Here is a 22,035-nt window from a genome sequence, read left to right on the forward strand (position 1 = left end):
TTTTACATTTCTTAAAAAAATAATAGTGAAAAAGTTTCAACCTCCTGAAATCTTAGAAAAATGCAAATCAAGATTACAATGAGGTATCACTTCTCACTAATCAGAATGGCCTTTGTTAAAAAATCTACAAACAGTAAAGTTTGGAGAGGCTGTGGAGAAAAGAGAACCCTCCTACACTGATGCTGGCAATGTAAATTGGGAACAGCCACCATGGAGTATGAGGTGGATGTTCCTTAAACAAAGGAAAAGAGAATGAAATTATGACAACTCCCTAACCCCATACAAAAAAAGAACCTGAAATCAATTAAATATCTAAATGGTGGGATGATTACTCTAAATCTCCTGAGGAAAACATATGCTTTGATATAAATCACAGCAAGTTCTTTTTGGATCTACCACTTAGGGTAATGAAAAATGAGACAAAAGTCAACAAAAAGGACCTCACTGACCTTTAGGAAACCCTAAAGGAAAGAAAAACTCAACCCTCAGAATGGGGAAAAAAATGTAACAAAGACCTACATGGACTTCATCTCCAAAACATGTAAACTGCTCATGCAGCTCAAAAAACAAACAAACAAACAAAAACAACAAAAGACCCAATAGAAAAACAGGCCAAAGATCTAAATACACACAGCTCCAAAGAAGGCATACAAAAGGCCATTAAGCACATTAAAAGATGCTCAGCATCAATAATTATTAGAGAAATGAAATCAAAACTACAACGAGGTGTTATCTGACACCCCATTTTGGAAGAATGGCCGTCTTCCAAAAAGCCTCAAAGATTGAATGCTACCAAGGGCATGGGGAATAGGGAATCCTCCAACACTGTGGGCAAGGATGGAAATGGGTGGGTACAGCCACAAAGGAAAACAGTATAGACATTCCTTAAAACACTAAATATAGAGTTTCCACATGATTTTTAACTCCTTGCCTTAAATTCTGAGAAAATCATCATTCAAAATGATATATACACCTCCTTTTTCAGGGCAGTGCTATTGACAATATCCAAGACAGAGCATCAACCAAACTGTCCATCGAGAAATGAAGGTCCACCCAGACACTGGAATACACACAGCCCGCAAAACGAACATCAAAAAATGCCGTTGTCAGCAGCACGGATGGCCTACGCAGTGAAGTCAGTCAGAGAGGGAAAGAGAAATATCATTTCACTTACAGGTGGGACCATAAACTAATTCAAATGAATTAATTTATAAACAGACTCACAGCTTAGAAAACCAATTAATGATTGTTAAAAAAAAAAGGGTAGGGGAAGGGAGACATTAAGAGTTTCGGATTAACATATACACACTACTTATTATCAGCTAGATAATCCAAAAGGTCCTACTGAATAGCACAGGGAAGTCTGCTGAACACTGAAGAACCTATATGGGAAAAGACCCCAAGAAGAATAGATATACGTCTATGTATAACTGAGTCAAGTTCCTGTAAACCTAAAACAAGCACAACGGAAATCAACTCCACTCCAATAGAAAATAAAAACGAAATAACGAAGGAAAAAAAAGTGGAGCATGAAGAAATGTTGCCTCCTCGTGGTAGCTGTTGGTAACTACAACTGAAAAACCGGTGCTTATGATTCACCAGGCCAGGAGGATGTAAGGAAAAAACCCCTTTCCTCAACAGATGTCCTCGGGCAGGTCCTGGAAAAAGAATTCAAAACAGGACAGAGGGTCAAGAGGCCAATCCCCAGAGGTCAGTTTTACTCACACTGGTTTTTGTTTTCTTTTTTTAAAAATCGCATGGAAATGTTTCAACATCATGAAATCTTAAAGAAATCCAAGTCAAAATTACAATGAGGTACCATCTCACCCCATTCAGAATGGCCTCTGTCTAAAAGTCTACAAACAATAAATGCTGGAGAGGTTATGGAGAAACGGAAACCCTCCTACCCTGGTGCTGGCCAGGTAAATTGTTAACAACCAGGCTGGAGGACGGGGTGGAAGTTCCTTAAACAGTGAAAAGAGAATGAAATTACGTCACTCCCTCACCTCTTCTCACTTTCTTCTCTGCAATCACTCTCTGTGCTTTTTCAGTGTTTCAAATTATTGGGACTTTCAATGGCTAAGTCAAAGACCTGTCTTGGTAAATGTTACATTGCACTTGAAAATATGTGGGCTATTTTCAAGTATCTGTTGATATTGATCGCTAACATAATTCCACAGTAATAAGAGAACAGCTTCTGTATGATTTCAATCCCTTTAAACCGTGAAATTTTTGCACCTTGTTTCATGTCCCTTGGTATAGTCCAGTGTCTCCTAGTTTATCGTCTATGGGAACGTTAATAGAATTTGTATTCTGCTGCTGTGTGAAAATTGTATAATTTTTAAAAAATAAATCTTAATTATGTTGAATCGGTTCACAGCACTTTTCAGGTCATCACTGACTCAATGGACATGAGTTTGAGGAGACTTCAGGAGATAGCGAAGGACAGGAAAGCCTGGAGTGCTGCAGTTCATGGAGTTGCCGAGTTGGACACAATTTAGTGGCTGAACAACAATGACAAACATCCATCTACTCCTGTCTGCTCATTCTATTAATTTTTGGAAGTTTGATAGTGAAATTCCAACTAAAAATCTTAATTTATCTATGTAGAAAAATAATTGCAATATATAGTGGACCTGTATGTAACTTTGTTCTGTATTTTCCAAGTCTTCTGTAAATGTGTTATCACACTTTAATAATTGAAAAAATAAAAAGAAAATAAATTTTAAAAGATGCAGGAAAAAAAGTGTAAATTTAAAAGTATTTCTGTAACTCCTCACCAAGGCATAACAAATCATAAAATGATCAATAATCAAGAAGGAAAATAAGTTTATAAGTTACAAATAGATTATGGGTAATAATTAAACATATCATTTTATTAGCAATAGATATATGGGAGAGTCATATTTGAATTCAATGCTATATTAATTGTACTTAGTCAAAATTGTCATTTACATTCATGAAATATAGGTCAGGTAAAAACAAAATTAAAAGTAACAAACTTGGGGGAACTTATCATCAAAAAGCAATCAAACTCATATGGCACAGCTAAATAAGAGAATTTTTTTTTGCCCAAAATTCTGAATACAACTTGTATGTTCTATTAAAAAAGAATCCTTCTAAATTATATTTTTTGCTATGACTGTGCACATGTAGAAAGCAACCATTTTAGAACCTGGCATGGGTTGCAAGCCAGGAGATAACCACAGAAAATGGAAAAAATCATTCTTAAAATCTCTAATGAAAAATTAAAATGAATAAGCACTTTTACCCCAGTTGAGAAATTTAGCATGTTATTAACAAATTGCTGACGCTTACTCCTTGGAAGAAAAGTTATGACCAACCGAGATAGCATATTCAAAAGCAGAGACATTACTTTGCCAGCAAAGGTGCGTCTAGTCAAGGCTATGGTTTTTCCTGTGGCCATGTATGGGTGTGAGAGTTGGACGGTGAAGAAGGCTGAGCGCCGAAGAATTGACGCTTTTGAACTGTGGCGTTGGAGGAGACTCTTGAGAGTCCCTTGGACTGCAAGGAGATCCAACCGGTCCACTCTGAAGGAGATCAGCCCTGGGATTTCTTTGGAAAGAATAATGCTAAAGCTGAAGCTCCAGTACTGTGGCCACCTCATGCGAAGAGTTGACTCATTGGAAAAGACCCTGATGCTGGGAGGGATTGGGGGCAGGAGGAGAAGGGGACGACAGAGGATGAGATGGCTGGATGGCATCACTGACTCGATGGACGTGAGTCTGAGTGAACTCCGGGAGTTGGTGATGGACAGGGAGGCCTGGCGTGCTGCGATTCATGGGGTCGCGAAGAGTCGAACACGACTGAGTGACTGCACTGAACTGAATAGATGATTTTTGGTATAAAACTGATCAGACTGTAAAAATATAGGAGACCAAAGATTTTGGCTCCTATGGAGATGAAGGAGCCAAAACAAGCTGAATTTTAACTACATATCTGGTTTATAAATGGCCATTGTGAATGGTACAGAAGTGAAACAGCCATGTGAAAAATCATAGTTAAGAGTGAACTTCAAGCATTATACAGATTTTACAGGTTTAATAGATCAGTAAACCTAGAAGAAACAATCCTTTAGACTATTTATATACTATATATCTAACACTTTTTTACTTTCAATCTTGAATGAGACACATAAATAATTTTAGATCAATAATAATGATATCCAAAATTGTTTTGAATATTTGGTCAAATATTCAGGAAATGGTAGAGCTTGGGATTTACTTCAGTGGATCTGAGCTTGATTTTCTCTAAAAAGAAAAAAGGCAGCACACAGACAGTTCTAATGGATGTTTTACCCAATTGAGGTAACTGGCAAAAATATCAGAAACAGAAAAAATAAATCATATAATGTTAACATTTTCATGCACACATACATACACTACTTAGGAACTATATACATATTAAAAGTGATAGAGAAAAATTATTCATGTCAATAAAATCAAGAATAGATTTCCCTGTTTAAATTTTATAATTTGTTTCTGGTTGATTCTCTGTATTTTTAAAACATGCTAGGGCAAAAACACACGATGATATGGTATAAATTAGAGCTCTTGCTTCTGAATCTTTTATTCTTTTGAAAATCTCTATCATTAGTGCTGAGTGATATTTTAGATTTAACAGAGTTGAACATATATTAGTAATAAGATTCTTGTAAATATTATAGAAAATACAAAAATATGATAAGAATTCTATTTTTGGAATATGTTGTTGTTCAGTTGCTCAGTCTGGTCCGACTCTTTGCGACTCCATGGACTGCAGCACGCCAGGATTCCCTGTATTTCATCATCTCCCGGATTTTGCTCAAACTCATTTTCATTGAGATGGTGATGCCATCCAGCCAGCTCATCCTCTGTTGTTCCCTTCTCTTCCTGCCTTCAATCTTTCCCAGCATCAGGGTCTTTTCCAATGAGTCGGCTTTTCATAAAAGGTAGCCAAAGTATTGGAGCTTCAGCTTCAGCATCAATATTCAATATTCAGCATTCCATATTCAGGGTTGATTTCCTTTAGGATTGACTGGTTTGATCTCCTTGCAGTCCAAGGGACTCTCAAGAGTATTCTCCAACACCACAGTTCAAAGCATCAATTCTCTGGGGCTCAGACTTTTTTATCATCCAGCTCTCACATCCATACATGACTAATGGAAAAACCATAGCTTTGAGTATATGGACCTTTGTCGGCAAAGTAATGTCTCTGATATTTAATATGTTGCCTATGTTTGTCATTGCTTTTCTTCCAAGAAGCAGGTGAGTTTCAATTTTATGGCTGCAGTGACCATCCACAGTGTTAAATAAATAAAGTCTGTCATTGTTTCCATTGTTTCCCCATCTATTTGCCATGAAGTGATGGAACCAGATGCCATGATCTTTGTTTCTTGAATGTTGCGTTTTAAGTCAGCTTTTTCACTCTCTTTTTTCACCTTCATCAAGAGTCTCTTTAATTCCTCTTTGCTTTCTGCCATAAGGGTGATGATATGTGCATATCTGAGTTTACTGATATTTCTCCCTGCAATTGTGATTCCAGCTTGTACTTCATCCAGCCCAGCATTTCACATGATGTACTCTGCATATAAGTTAAATAAACAAGGTGACAATATACAGCCTTGACATACTCCTTTTCCAATTTTGAACCAGTCCGTTGTTCCATGTCTGGTTCTAATTGTTGCTTCTTGACTTCCGTACAGGTTTAGAAGGGGGCAGGTAGGGTGATCTGATACTCTCATCTCTTTAAGAATATTCCACAGTTTATTGTTATCTACACAGTCAAAGGCTTCAGCGTAGTCAGTGAAGTAGATGTTTTTCTGAAATTCTCTAGCTTTTTCTGTGATCCAGTTGGTGTTGGCAATTTGATCTGTGGTTCCACTCCCTTTTCTAAACCCAGGTTGTGCATCTGGAAGTTCACATACTGTTGAAGCCTAACTTGAAGGATTTTGAGCATTACTTTGCTAGCTTGTGAAATGAGTGCAATTGTGCAGTAGTTTGAACATGAGTGCTGAGTATATTAAAAATGGAAACAATCAGACCTGAGCTTAAGCAATGAAAACTCAAAAAACTCAAGAAACCTACTAAACACAGGTGACTGTTCATTTTTCCAAAGCAAACAGAACTAAGAAGGCACGGATTTCTCATTAACTGTGGCAGCTTATTCACATTCCTCACTAAATCTTTCAAGGATTTTTATTTAAGATAAAAAGTATGAACATCTTAGTGCTGGAATCTCAGAGAGCCACCTGAACCAACGGAACATGAGGTGTAATGGGATAAATGTTAGCAATGATCTGAGTCTCTCCTGAAAAAATATCAGTTGTGTGCTAATCTGTATGCAGGTCAGGAAGCAACAGTTAGAACTGGACATGGAACAACAGACTGGTTCCAAATAGGAAAAGGAGTGCATCAAGGCTGTATACTGTCACCCTGCTTATTTAACTTATATGCAGAGTACATCATGAGAAACGCTGGACTGGAAGAAATACAAGCTGGAATCAAGATTGCCAGGAGAAATATCAGTAAACTCAGATATGCAGATATCATCACCCTTATGGCAGAAAGTGAAGAGGAACTAAAAAGCCTCTTGATGAAAGTGAAGGTGGAGAGTGAAAAAGTTGGCTTAAAGCTCAACATTCAGAAGACGAAGATCATGGCATCCGGTCCCATCACTTCATGGGAAATAGATGGGGAAACAGTGTCAGACCTTATTTTTTGGGGCTCCAAAATGACTGCAGATGGTGACTGCAGCCATGAAATTAAAAGATGCTTACTCCTTGGAAGAAAAGTTATGACCAACCTTGATAGCATATTCAAAAGCAGAGACATTACTTTGCCAACAAAGGTCCGTCTAGTCAAGGCTATGGTTTTTCCTGTGGTCATATATGGATGTGAGAGTTGGACTGTGAAGAAGGCTGAGTGCCGAAGAATTGATGCTGTGGTGTTGGAGAAGACTCTTGAGAGTCCCTTGGACTGCAAGGAGATCCAACCAGTCCATTCTGAAGGAGATCAACCCTAGGATTTCTTTGGAAGGAATGATGCTAAAGCTGAAGCTCCAGTACTCTGGCCACCTCATGCAAAGAATTGACTCATTGGCAAAGACTCTGATGCTGGGAGGGATTAGGGGCAGGAGGAGAAGGGGACGACAGAGGATGAGATGGCTGGATGGCATCACTGACTCGATGGACGTGAATCTGAGTGAACTCTGGGAGTTGGTGATGGACAGGGAGGCCTGGCGTGCTGTGATTCGTGGGGTCGCAAAGAGTCGGACACAACTGAGTGACTGAACTGAACTGAACTGATGCTAATTTCACTTCACATATAACTTCCAATGTTCTGTATATTAAAAGTACAGTTAAGCATGAGTCCTTCCTGCCAATATAGAGAAGAGTGTCTCACATTTTTCTTCTCCATCTTTTCCGCAAACTTTCTGTGGAATTCTGGACTGCTGAGGTAATTCTATTTATAAGGACATTTTCTTAATCCTTTTCTAAATGTCTGAAGTTGCACCTACAGGTAAATTCATCACTAATTTTCCCCTACTTCTCTAAGATCCCAAGAGTGAAGCACATCCCAATAGGATTCTCAAAACCTATGCTTCCCTGGGTTGATCTCACACGAAGGAAATGTTTTCACCAGTTGAGAGTCATTAATTCATGTTGAGAATTCGTCATACTCCATAGAAAGCTGGGATACAGACAATGCAGAAAAGACTCTAGGACTAAGGGAGATGTAGTCTAAAGAGCCAGTCTTTACTATTATAAGAAAAAAAAAAGGGGGGGGGGAATAAGTTGATAACAAATGCCCTGGGCAAAAATATTAGAAGCAGAGAAGTAAAGGTTTGCAGATTCTCAGTCCAGGCATTTCAGGAGGAAAAGCAGACACAGCCCCAGACCCAGGACAGGACATTTACCTGAGAAGTTGCCGTTTCCTCCTCTTCTTCTTCCTGCTATGTCTTCTCTGGGAATGTTATGTTGCAAATTCACACCTGTGTCTTGAGAAAATACCTTCAAAGACATCTGCACATCTCTTTAACCTGCAACCACTTCACCTACAGACAAAATGACCTTGAAAAGCTGAAAAAAGCCCACCTCTCCTGTCCTTTGTCTCAGGAGAGATTCGGGAACAATCACTTCCTACCTGGAGACCAGACTGTGGACTTATTTCTTAATTGTTCTCTCCCCATAGAGAGCTCCTAACATTCTGCTCACACAGATGATGTGGGCTGACAGACTTCCCCGTCCAAATCCAGCTAGACCAGCCCTGCTGCTTCTCCTCGGACTGAAGCTGGGTCTCAGCTCTCACACAGTGACCAGGAGCCACATCCTTAACCTGGGCATCCCCTTAGGATCCCCTGAAGCACTTCCTACAAACCACACTGATGCTCCCACAGGACCAACACAGAACTCTGTTGGGAGGGCATCAGTGAGGTCATTTCCTGATCACTAGTCACGTGATCCTGATGGGGAACAGATGGGAACCACTTGGCTAAAGATTCTTTCTGAATCATTTCAGTGAATACAAATGCCTGGTGGTCAGGTGCCCACTCCAAGAAGTTATGAATCTGCAGGTCTGAGGTGCAGAAATGAGTCTTTCCCATATATTCTGATGTTTCTTCCCCAAGACCCATATTCAGACACCCAGAGCTCCAGCCCTCACACTCAGCACAGCTGAGACATCTCAGGAGGGGAATATTTAGGGTGGGAACTTCTGAGGGAGATTAGGCTAGAACCAGGCAGAGAAAGCTCCAGTGCTTGGGGTTCAGGCCTTTCTAAGGGACCCTGGGTGAAGTGCTGTGGGTTCCCCAGGCTGAGTGTGGATGGGTCCATTCAAACCAAGAGGAGCAGGAATCTGGTGAGCTCTGAGGGTGTCACTGAAGGGGGGCCTGTGCAGTAGACCCTGGGGTTTGGCAAGACTGCTGGTCTCAGGAAGGGGGTCACCTAGTGCAGGTGCTCACAGGACTGGCTGGTGTGAGTTCACGGACCTGCAGGCTGCCTGCTCCCCAGACAGACGCTGAGGCAGCAACAGCACGGAGCAGTCAGGGAAGCTCTCAACAGTACTCTGTATGGTCCTTCTTATTAGAACCATCACAATGTCCCTGTAGTTACAGAGGGGGAAAAAAGTACAATGGATAATTGATGGGAAATACATGATCAAATGATTTGAGGCATAAGGGTAGTAAGGAAACTAACTGTTACAGATGCCATCCCACTGTGCTACAAGAGTTTATTGTTATGCGCTCTTCCCTGCAACCTTAATAAGAGGTTAATGGTGGTGGTAGGTTAACACTTCATTCATTCACACCAACTTTACCACAAGAAGCCATTCAGTTTTATTGATGAACATGTCTGAACATCACACACAGTCAGAATAAAAACCTTTTATACTCCACTGTGTAACTTTGATTAAAAGACAGATTACAAGCATAAACAATGATATTCATCCCTCTGATATAATGATCTGAGAGTTGTGGTTTCTATGGTTACAAAATGGAGGCCAATCATTTAAGAAAGGAGACTTACAGTAATTACAGGAATTTTCTGGGAAAGGTTTCCCATACATTTTAGGGTATCAGAGGTTATTTGAAATATGTCAAATAGTCATAATTTCTGTTGATATTATAAAACACATCAAGATTTCAGTGAACTGTCATTATATTAACCTTTAAAAGCATAACTTGATAATTTACATCTTTAGTATGTGGAATTATTCCCTGAACATTTACATCATGGTGACCTACAGGGATGCTTGACATGAATGACAAACACCTCCATTTAGATGTTTACTGTACATGTTACATTACTGTGCCCTTAATCTTCTAATGGAGAATACATATAAATGATTTCTCCTTAGAGAGAGGGCTTCTCTCATCTTTGAGGTACCAACCATCAAAAACATAAGTTTGCATACACACTAGAAATGAAGTATATCATGGAGTAATTAGAGAGTTGAATTACATTCATTTTCAAATAATCACAAATCATGTCAATATAAACAAGGATACATTACTAATAATTTTACCTCTCTAAACATCAACCTTTCATCTTGTGATCCACACTAACATATCAATTTGCTATCTGTTTTAACTGTGGATTACTATCTACAGTTCAGTTCAGTTCATTTCAGTTGCTCAGTCGTGTCTGACTCTTTGCAACCCCATGAATTGCAACACGTCAGGCCTCCCTGTTTATCACCATCTCCCGGAGTTCACTCAGATTCACGTACATCGAGTCCGTGATGCCATCCAGCCATCTCATCCTCTTTCGTCCCCTTCTCCTCCTGCCCCCAATCCCTCCCAGCCTCAGAGTCTTTTCCAATGAGTCAATTCTTTGCATGAGGTGGCCAAAGTACTGGAGTTTCAGCTTTAGCATCATTCCTTCCAAAGAAATCCAAGGGCTGATCTCCTTCAGAATGGACTGGCTGGATCTCCTTGCAGTCCAAGGGACTCTCAAGAGTCTTCCCCAACACCACAGTTCAAAAGCATCAATTCTTCAGCACTCAGCCTTCTTCACAGTCCAACTCTCACATCCATACATGACCACTGGAAAAACCATAGCCTTGACTAGATGGACCTTAGTTGGCAAAGTAATGTCTCTGCTTTTGAATATGCTATCTAGGTTGGTCATAACTTTTCTTCCAAGGAGTAAGCGTCTTTTAATTTCATGGCTGCAGTCACCATCTGCAGTCATTTTGGAGCCCAAAAAAATAAAGTCTGACACTGTTTCCCCATCTATTTCCCATGATGTGATGGGACCAGATGCCATGGTCTTCGTTTTCTGAATGCTGAGCTTTAAGCAACTTTTTCACTCTCCTCTTTCACTTTCATCAAGAGGCTTTTTAGTTCCTCTTCACTTTCTGCCATAACGGTGGTGTCATGTGCATATCTGAGGTTGTTGATATTTCTCCCGGCAATCTTGATTCCAGCTTGTGCCTCTTCCAGTCCAGTGTTTCTCATGATGTACTCTGCATAGAAGTTAAATGAGCAGAGTGACAATGTACAGCCTTAACATACTCCTTTTCCTATTTGGAACTAGTCTGCTGTTCCATGTCCAGTTCTAACTGTTGCTTCCTGACCTGCATACAGATTTCTCAAGAGGCAGGTCAGATAGTCTGGCATTCCCATCTCTTGAAGAATTTTGCACAGTTGATTGTGATCCACACAGTCAAAGGCTTTGGCATAGTCAATAAAGCAGAAATAGATGTTTTTTCTGGAACTCTCTTGCTTTTTCCATGATCCAGCAGATGTTGGCAATTTGATCTCTGGTTCCTCTGCCTTTTCTAAAACCAACTTGAACATCAGGGAGTTCACAGTTCACGTATTGTTGAAGCCTGGCTTGGGGAATTTTGAGCATTATTTTACTAGCATGTGAGATGAGTGCAACTGTGCAGTAGTTTGAGCATTCTTTGGCATTGCCTTTCTTTGGGATTGGAATGAAAACTGACCTTTTCCAGTCCTGTGGCCACTGCTGAGTTTTCCAAATTTGCTGGTATATTGAGTGCAGCACTTTCACAGCATCATCTTTCAGGATTTGAAACAGCTCCACTGGAATTCCATCACCTCCACTAGCTTTGTTTGTAGTGATGCTTTCTAAGGCCCACTTGACTTCACATTCCAGGATGTCTGGCTCTAGGTGAGTGATCACACCATCATGTTTATCTGGGTCACGAAGATCTTTTTTGTATAGTTCTTCTGTGTATTTTTGCCACTTCTTCTTAATATCTTCTGCTTCTGTTAGGTCCATACCATTTCTGTCCTTTATCGAGCCCATCTTTGCATGAATTGTTCCCTTGGTATCTCTCATTTTCTTGAAGAAATCTCTAGTCTTTCCCATTCTGTTGTTTTCCTCTATTTCTTTGCATTGATCACTGAAGAAGGCTTTCTTATCTCTTCTTGCTATTCTTTGGAACTCTGAATTCAGATGCTTATATCTTTCCTTTTCTCCTTTGCTTTTCACTTCTCTTCTTTTCACAGCTATTTGAAAGGCCTCCCCATACAGCCATTTTTCTTTTTGCATTTCTTTTCCATGGGGATGGTCTTGATCCCTGTCTCCTCTACAATGTCATGAACCTCAGTCCATAGTTCATCAGGCACTCTATCTATCAGATCTACTCCCTTAAATCTATTTCTCACTTCCACTGTACAATCATAAGGGATTTGATTTAGGTCATTCTTGAATGGTCTAGCGGTTTCCCCTGCTTTCTTCAATTTAAGTCTTAATTTGGCAATAAGGAGTTCATGATCTGAGCCACAGTCAGCTCCCGGTCTTGTTTTTGCTGACTGTAGAGAGCTTCTCCATATTTGTCTGCAAAGAATATAATCAGTCTGATTGTGGTGTTGACCATCTGGTGATGTCCATGTGTAGAGTCTTCTCTTGTGTTGTTGGAAGAGGGTGTTTGCTGTGACCAGTGCATTTTCTTGGCAAAACTCTAGCAGTCTTTGCCCTGCTTCATTCTGCATTCCAAGGCCAAATTTGCCTGTTACTCCAGGTGTTTCTTGACTTCTTCCTTTTGCATTCTAGTCCCCTATAATGAAAAGGACATCTTTTTTGGGTGTTAGTTCTAAAAGGTCTTGTAGGTCTTCATAGAACCGTTGAACTTCAGCTTCTTCAGCATTACTGGTTAGGGCATAGACTTGGATTACAGTGATATTGAATGGTTTGCCTTGGAAAGGAACAGAGATCATTCTGTCATTTTTGAGATTGCATCCAAGCAGTGCATTTCGGACTCTTTTGTTGACCATGATGGCTACTCCATTTCTTCTGAGGGGTTCCTGCCCACAGTAGTAGATATAATGATCACCTGAGTTAAATTCACCCATTCCAGTCCATTTTAGTTAGCTGATTCCTAGAATGTCGACATTCAAGAGGAACTTTGGAAAACAGGATTGATGTAAAGCTTTCTAGTATGGATATTCTGGAATTTATTTAGATTTCATTTTTCAATAAACCATTTTTCTACATTTTTTTCTTTTACATTTTTACATCCTTCCATATCTTTCTTATATCAATGGTCTCATGATTTGACATGTATGTTTAGGACAAACGTCTTCCATCACTTATTTCATTGCTAGGGTTTCTCTCCAGTGTGTGCACTGAGATGACTAGCGAGATGACTGCTGTGCCTAAAGGCTTTGCCACAATCTTTACATTTATAAGGTTTCTCTCCTGTATGAATTCGCTGGTGTTTAGTAAGAGTTGAGGAATCACTAAAGGCTTTTCCACATTCTTTACATTTATAAGGTGTTTCTCCAGTATGAATTAACTGATGTTGAGTAAAACCATAGCGCTGGCTAAAGGCTTTGCCACAATCTTTACATTTATAAGGTTTCTCTCCAGTATGCATTCTCTGATGTTGAGTAAAATTTGAATTTTGATTAAAAGTTTTTCCACATTCTTTATATTTATAAGGTTTCTCTCTTGTATGAATTCGCTGGTGTTTGGTAAGTGTTGAGGATTGACTAAAGGCTTTTCCACATTCTTTACATTTATAAAGTTTCTCTCCAGTATGAATTAACTGATGTTGAGTAAAACCATAGCGCTGGCTAAAGGCTTTGCCACAATCGTTACATTTATAAGGCTTCTCTCCAGTATGAATTCGCTGGTGTTTAGTAAGAGTTGACTTTTTATTAAATGCATTTCCACATTCTTTACATTTATAAGGTTTCTCTCCTGTATGAATTCGCTGGTGTTTAGTAAGTGTTGAGGATTGACTAAAGGCTTTTCCACATTCTTTACATTTATAAAGTTTCTCTCCAGTATGAATTAACTGATGTTGAGTAAAACCATAGCGGTGGCTAAAGGCTTTGCCACAATCCTTACATTTATAAGGTTTCACTCCAGTATGAATTCGCTGGTGTTGAGTAAGATTTGAGTTTTTCTTGAAGGCTTTTCCACATTCTTTACATTTATAAGGTCGCTCTCCAGTATGAATTCGCTGGTGTTGAGTAAGACCATAGCGCCGGCTAAAGGCTTTGCCACAATCCTTACATTTATAAGGTTTCTCTCCAGTATGAGTTCGCTGGTGTCGAGTAAGATTTGAGTTTTGATTAAAGGCTTTGCCACACTTTGCACATTTATAAGGTTTCTCCCCAATGTGAATTCGTTGATGTTGACTAAGATTTGAGAAATAAATAAACACTTTGCCACATTCCTTGCATTTATAAGGTTTCCTGCCAGTATGGATTTGTCGATGCTGACTAAGATTTGAACTCTGATTAAAGGCTTTGGCACATTCTGTACACTTGAAAGGTTTCCTTCCTGAATGTATTTTCCTATGTTTACTTATATTAGATGAGTTACTAAAGACTTTCCCACACTTATTACACTTGTATTGTTTCTGCGGATTCTGAATCCTCTGCTGTTGAATAAGATTTGAAGACTGATTAGAAACTTTACCATATTCACTACAATTGTAAGTTTTCTCTCCATTATGAATACTCTTATTTAGAGGAAGACCTGATGCTTGATAAAAGATATTCCTACATTTATTACTTTTACAATCCTTGTGTGAAGAGTGAGCTCCCTGATGTTCCAGAAAGTTTGAGTCGTGTTCAAAGTTATGCCCAGTTTCATTGCGTGAATAGACCTTCACTCCATCATAAATAATTGTGTAATTATTGGAGCTGGAGCTCTTACTTAAGGTCTGACTCATTTTATTACACATGGATAGTTCTTCTGTATTAACGATATCATGGGATGTATTGAACAATGATGGTTGGATTACATCTCTTCCATTATCATCAACATTATACACCTTGGAATGGAGAGAAAATATCCGTTGGTGGAAGAATAATGACTTTCTGCTCACAGATCCCTCAAACTGATGACATTGTGAGTTTTCCCCAACATTTTTAAATTTCTGGTTTTCAGACATATTTAAATGTATGTTTAATTGAAGCCTATGCTCAGAGCGGTTTGAATGAGTATTTACAGTAGAGACTGGAGGACCTTCCAGATTTTCCACATTTCCTTTCAGAGAACAAGTATGTTTCAAAAAACGATGTAAATTTTTTCTGAAAAACTTACACTTCTCAGCAGATGTTGAAGACTGAAATGGGTGTTTCCCCCAGTTTGACTCATGTAGCTCATTTCTTTTTGCAGTAATGTCTGCATTATCTGTAACTGTCTCAATTTCTTTATGTCCATATAAACATCCTCTCTGTCTTTCACATGCCTTTGTATGTTCTGAGTCTTTTATTAATTGCAAGTTTCTGAGGTGAAATCTTTCATATATTCCTAGGTTTGCTTTTGGGATCAAATCTTCTACCCTTGGTTTCTTTGGCATCAAATCCTGGGTGTCTTGAGGAGACATAGCTGAAAGACACCAAAGAATCAGTTTTCTTACCTACTATTCTCAGTGAATATCCTTAAAGATTTAGAGAAAATTGATGAACTCTTCACTAGCTTAAAAATAAAATAGAGATGGGGGGATCAAGATGCCAGAGGATTAGGCAGACATGGACTTCATTTCTCTCCACAAATGCATCAAGCATACATCAGAAATGGAACAGTTCTCACAGAGCCCAGCTGAACACTAGTAGAGGACCTTTGAAATCTAAAAGGACAAGAAAGATTCCTGCTGAGCTAGGCAGGGCAAAAGAAAGAAGAAGGAAAAAGAACAGGAAAGGAAGTGGGATGGGGCCTGCAACCCTGGGGGGGTCTGAAGAAAGGAGAGGTCTCCATATCTGGGGAAGACCCTCACTAGGGGAGCCCAGTTGAGACAGAAGGGGAGCCTCATCCTCTGTGGGAAGAGAACATGGCAACAGTCTGTGGCAGCAGGACAGAGTGAGACGTGTATACAGGGTACTGACCCCTGCCCTGCCCACCCAGCCTGGGAGGGTGTCCACCACTGCAGACAAGGGCTGGATGCTGGAATGTGAGGTCTGGAGAGCAGACCCAGGCAGAGGACTGCTGTGGGCTGTGAGGAGACAACCTGCAGGAAAGGCAAGGAGGGAGGAGCCCTGCAAACAGAAATGCTTGGAGAGGAAGCCTGAACCACCACAGAGTAGAGCGCCATTGTTGAACGATGTCCAAAGCCAAGACCCACCATTGTTTACAGCCTCTTTCCCCCTGTGCCAGCCTCTCCTCACCAGGCACTATGAAGGACTCCATTAGGGTGGGTGCTCTCATGAATCTAGCTGTTGCCTCTTCCTCTGTGCCCCTCATTACCAGGGCAGACTGGTGGACTCTGGGAAACCTTGGGAGCAGGTACCTGTAGTTTATCCACATGCACAGAGGGGGTTGAAGCACTGCTGAGCCCCAGGGTCTGGCAATTTAAGGAAGTCAAGCTGATATCTCTACTGGAATTTGCACAAACTCGTTTCTATACCATCACAGCTATCTTTGTAAACTCAGCCCCTTTAGAACATCTGAGTGGACAAGGAGGGCTCCCCCAGTCACAGAAGGTATAGCATAAGCAGCTGTAGACTTTGTGGGCTCCTACACTAGGGGGTGGGGCCAGGCCGGAATCTGAGCTGCCCCCAGAGCACCACAGCGGGTCCAGCTTCATGATGAATGCAATCCTGGGCCCTGACTTCAGAGGATCTATGCTGGTGACCTGGTGAAAAGAACATCTGAGAGACAGCAGGGCCATGTGCTGGGATACCCATGGTTGAGGTGGGGCCAAGGGCAGTGCCGACCAGGGTCACATGAGAGCTTGCACAAGGCATGAAACGTGACACACAGAACACTCCCCATGGTGAACATCCCCAGAGGAGCAATCCTCAGGGACTTCTCTCCCAGTGGGTGTGCTCCAATCCCACCTGCCTCCACCACAGATCAGAATCACGGTGAAGAAACAGATCTGGGGGCTTCTACTCCACAAACCAGGGAGCAGACCCCACCACAGACAGGGCAGTGACGGTCAAAGAGCCAAGGGGAAGCTCCCCTTAATATCCAGGGCAGGCTCGGGTCACAGTAACAACAATCAAAAGTCTATCAAGGGGATAAGGGTGCAAACCTCTGACCAACCTCACCCACCAGGGGACAGACACCAGGAGCAAGAGGAACCAGGATCCTGCAGCTTGCAGAACGGAGACCACAAACACAGAAAATGTGACAAAATGAGAGGACAAGCAATATGTTGCAGAGGAAGGAGCAACATAAAAACCTGCTTAGATAAAAACTTAGTGAAGACTAGAGAGGTAATCAAATGATTACTTTTTGCTTAAAGTCCTCTTTTTTTTTTTTAATTTTTATTTTTACTTTATTTTACTTTACAATACTGTATTGGTTTTGCCATACATTGACACAAATCCGCCACGGGTGTACATGAGTCACCAAACATTTTCACAAGTACTAGGTGCCTACTAATTCTTTAATTCACTTCTTATCACCTGTGTTTTTATTTGAGAATGTTCTATTAGATGTTTGAATCTAAAAATCATAAATGATATGACATAGAACTAATGTCCTAGCAAGTGAGGACATATAAGACAGAGTCCAGGGAAGCTCATAACAAACAAGATAAATTGACAAAGTAGCAGTTCTTAAGAAATTAAATAAGAAGTGAGACTTTAAAAATATGATGGAAACACATGGAGCTCTACTCTTTGGAGACCTAACTGGGAAGGAAATCTAAAACAGAGTGGCTATATATATGTATAATTAATACTGTTTGCTGTACAGCAGAGAAACTTTGTAAAACAGCTACACTCCACTAAGAACTTAATAAAAGTATTTCTATATATTATCAAAAAATCTTAACAGTTTGACACAACCCCATTACAAATATGGAAAATGTTCTAAGTTCTTATGCCAATTTATTTTAAAATTCTTTGAGGTAATTGAATATACTAAAGTATTTTACCATTCAGGAATTGAGACAAATACACTTAGGTATTTAACATGAGTTCGTATAAAGAGAAGAGAACCTTTAAAGTAACCAAGAGACTTTCATTTTCCCATTTTAGGGAGGTTTTGCTTTATGCAGTAAAGACATTACTTGAGTTTGACATGAATAAGGTCATACCTGCAGTTTCCAATGGATTGGAAACTATAAATCAGAAAAAAAAAAAAAAAATCTGTCTTAACTATTCCTAGGACTTTGGCAGTATGTCTATGACTCCACTTACACAGTTCTGTTTAAAGGTAGAAACAAACTTTAAAAGGAGTATCATATAGTCACTCAGAAGTGTGCACAGTTTTCCTAGGATCCCCAAGAAGTGAAAAAGCAGCCAACTCATACAGGTTGTCACAGGCCAAGAGGAGAATTTTCGCTCTCATTGTGAGTGAGAAAAGCAACCACTGGAGATGAATTCATGAATGATTAAAGAGACAGAGTGGGGCAGGTGACAGCTGTCTATGACAGCGACAGAAATAAATCCAGACTTCTCCAAAATCATTTCCAGTGAAGCAGATCTTCCCAAACCACCTGACAAAGGATGACTTCCTCACTGATTCTCATAGAATCAACCATACATATATATAGCCACTCTGTTTTAGATTTCCTTCCCAGTTAGGTCTCTCACTGGACTTCTCACCTGAGTCATCGGCTCCATCCATTCACACCTACCTGGGTATATGCCTACTGTCTCCATTCTCCTTATATTCCTGAGATCCTTCATTTGCTCCAGAAAGGTGACCAAATCTGGCTTAGAGACCACAAGACCTGTTCATCAGAGAGAGGAATATTTGTTGTGCCAGAGATTCATCAGTTTCCAACCCAATATGTAGTCATGTGAGAAGAGAATGCATGGGTGAATGTTAATACAGCCTAGAGAATGATTTCCCCAAATACTTTATTGAAAGTACCTATATAATGCTAACTAATACAAAAAAGTCAGGTCCTGAGATTCTGGTCAAGTGCCACGAAAGCAAAAGTAAGTAGTGGAAATGTGAAACTAAGAGAAGGTACAACTATTCAATACCACAGAACTTACACAACTACCACCAACCTAGAAGAAGGAGGCAGATTACATGAAGGCAGAAAAAGTTACAAGCATAACGAACCATCATGAAGCCTTTCTTTCTAAACTCACAGCTACCCATTTCCCCTAGAAAGCAGAGATCTGAAACAAATGTGTAGAGCAGAAAATTTCAGAAGACATTCTAGAAATGAAGGAACCAAAACCCTGAGGTTAGATAAGCGATTCTGGAAGGAAGTCATCCTCACCCAAGCAGGCCAGGTTCCTATAGTTCTCTACCATCACGTCCCTGTACAATTCCCGCTGACCGAGGTCCAGGCATTCCCACTCCTCTTGAGTGAAGTCTATGGCCACATCCCGGAATGTCAACCATCCCTGAAATACAAAATACAGATGCCGTGTGGCTGTGGGAACACTTCCTAATATGACCCATGATGGAAATGTCAAATTCAGAGACATGGTTTTCATTTAGGAAAGCGGCTGCTATTAGACAAGAATATAATTTTTACACAATAATATTTTCTTTTGGGGGGTGTTAATTCTAGAAGGTCTTGTAGGTCTTCATAGAACCGTTCAACTTCAGCTTCTTCAGCATTACTAGTCGGGGCATAGACTTGGATTACTGTGATATTGAATGGTTTGCCTTGGAAATGCACAGAGATCATTCTGTCATTTTTGAGATCGCATCCAAGTACTTGCATTTCGGACTGTCTTGTTGACTGTGATGACTACTCCATTTCCTCTATCTACTTGCCCACAATAGTAGATATAATGGTCATCTGAGTTAAATTCACCCATTCCAGTCCATTTTAGTTTGCTGATTCCTAAAATGTTGACGTCCACGCTTACCATCTTCTGTTTGATAGCTTTCAATTTGCCTTGATTCATGGACCTAACATTCCAGGTTCCTATGCAATATTGCTCTTTACAGCATCGGATCTTGCTTCCATCACCAGCCACATCCACAACTGGGTGTTGTTTTTGCTTTATCTCTTCATTCTTCCTGAAGTTGTTTCTCCACTGATCTTCAGTAGCATATTGGGCACCTACCAACCTGGGGAGTTCATCTTTCAGTGTCCTATCCTTTTGCCATTTCATACTGTTCATGGGGTTCTCAAGGCAGGAATACTGAAGTTGTTTGCCATTCCCTCCTCCAGTGGACCACATTTTGTCAGAACTCTCCACCATGACTTGGGTGGCCCTGCACAGCCTGGCTCATAGTTTCACTGAGTTAGACAGGCTGTGGTCCATGTGATTAGATTGGTTAGTTTTCTGCGATTGTGGTTTTCAGTCTGTACTCTCTGGTGGAAAAGGATAAGAGGCTTATGGAAGCTTCCTGATGGAATAGACTGACAGAGGAGGAAACTGGGTCTTGTTCTGATGGGTGGGGCTATGCTCAGCAAATCTTTAATCCAATTTTCTGTTGACGGGTGGAGCTGCGTTCCCTCCCTGCTATTTACCTGGGGCCAAACTATGGTTGAGGTAATGAAGATAATGGTGACATACCTCAAAAGATCCCATGCATGCACTGTTAGTCTGTGCTCCTAATCCTGCAGCAGGCCACCACCGACCCTTCTAGAATTAACACCCCAAAAAGATGTCCCTTTCATTATAGGGGATGGGAATGCAAAAGTAAGAAGTCAAGAAACACCTGGAATGATAGGCAAATTTGGCCTTGGAGTACAGAATGAAGCAGGACAAAGGCTAACAGAGTTCTGCCAAGAGAATGCACTGTTCATAGCAGATGCCCTCCTCCAACAACACAAGAGAAGACTCTACACATGGACATCACCAGACAGTCAACACTGAAATCAGATTGATTATATTCTTTGCAGCCAAAGATGGAGAAGCTCTATACAGTCAGCAAAAAACAAGACTGGGAGCTCACTGTGGTTCTGATCATGAACTCCTTATTGCCAAATTCAGACTTAAATTGAAGAAAGTAGGGAAAACCACTAGGCCATTCAGGTATGACCTAAATCAAATCCTTAACTATTATACAGTGGAAGTGAGAAATAGATTTAAGGGACTAGATCTGATAGATAGAGTGCCTGATGAACTATGGACGGAGGTTCATGATATTGTACAGGATGATCAAGACCACCCCCAAGAAAAAGAAATGCAAAAAAGCAAAATGGCTGTCTGAGGAGGCCTTACAAATAGCTGTGAAAAGAAGAGAAACCAAAAGCAAAGGAGAAAAAGATAGATATATCCATTTGAATGCAGAGTTCCAAGGAATAGCAAGGAGAGATAAGAAAGCCTTCCTCAGTGATCACTGCAAAGAAATAGAGGAAAACAACAGAATGGGAAAGACTAGACATCTCTTCAAGAAAATTAGAGATACCAAGGGAATATTTCACGCAAAGATGGGCTGAAAAAAAGACAGAAATGGTCTGGACCTAACAGAAGCAGAAGATATTAAGAAGAGGTGGAAAGAATACACAGAAGAACTGTACAAAAAAGATCTTCATGACCCACTATCATGATGATGTGATCACTCACCTAGAGCCAGACATCCTGGAATGTGAAGTCAAGTAGGCCTTAGAAAGCATCACTATGAACAAAGCTAGTGGAGGTGATGGAATTCCAGTTGAGCTATTTCAAATCCTGAAAGATGATGCTGTGAAAGTGCTGCACTCAATATGCCAGCAAATTTGGAAAACTCAGCAGTGGCCACAGGACGGGAAAAGGTCAGTTTTCATTCCAATCCCTAAGAAAGGCAATGCTAAAAAATGATCAAACAACTGCACAATTGCATTCATCTCACACACCAGCAAAATAATGCTCAAAATTCTCCAAGCCAAGCTTCAACAATACGTGAACTGTAAACTTCCAGATGTTTGAGCTGGTTTTAGAAAAGGCAGAGGAACCAGAGATCAAATTGCCAACATCCGCTGGATCATCAAGAAAGCAAAGGAGTTCCAGAGAAACATCTATTTCTGCTTTATTGACTATGCCAAAGCCTTTGACTGTGTGGATCACAATAAACTGGAAAATTCTGAAGACATGGGAATACCAGACCACCTGACCTGCCTCTTGAGAAATCTGTATGCAGGTCAGGAATCAACAGTTAGAACTGGATATGGAACAGAAGACTGGTTCAAAATAGGAAAAGAATACAGTCAAGGCTGTATATTGTCAGGCTGCTTATTTAACTTATATGCAGAG

General features: G+C 40.3%; 1 protein-coding gene across 1 annotated transcript in view; it reads right to left on the reverse strand.

Annotated features, from left to right (window-relative positions):
• LOC138419632 (zinc finger protein 721-like) overlaps positions 1–19,164 on the reverse strand; it is a 92,883-nt gene extending 73,719 nt beyond the window's left edge. Inside the window, 4 exon segments of the mRNA XM_070289304.1 lie at positions 13,072–13,648; positions 13,715–15,316; positions 18,516–18,611; positions 19,116–19,164. Of these exon segments, the coding sequence (XP_070145405.1) occupies positions 13,072–13,648; positions 13,715–15,316; positions 18,516–18,611; positions 19,116–19,149 (2,309 nt within the window). The 5' untranslated portion in view covers positions 19,150–19,164.
• Between the last annotated feature and the right edge of the window lie 2,871 nt (positions 19,165–22,035).

This window comes from Ovis canadensis, chromosome 14 (genome assembly GCF_042477335.2).
Source record: "Ovis canadensis isolate MfBH-ARS-UI-01 breed Bighorn chromosome 14, ARS-UI_OviCan_v2, whole genome shotgun sequence".
NCBI classification, from domain to species: domain Eukaryota; kingdom Metazoa; phylum Chordata; class Mammalia; order Artiodactyla; family Bovidae; genus Ovis; species Ovis canadensis.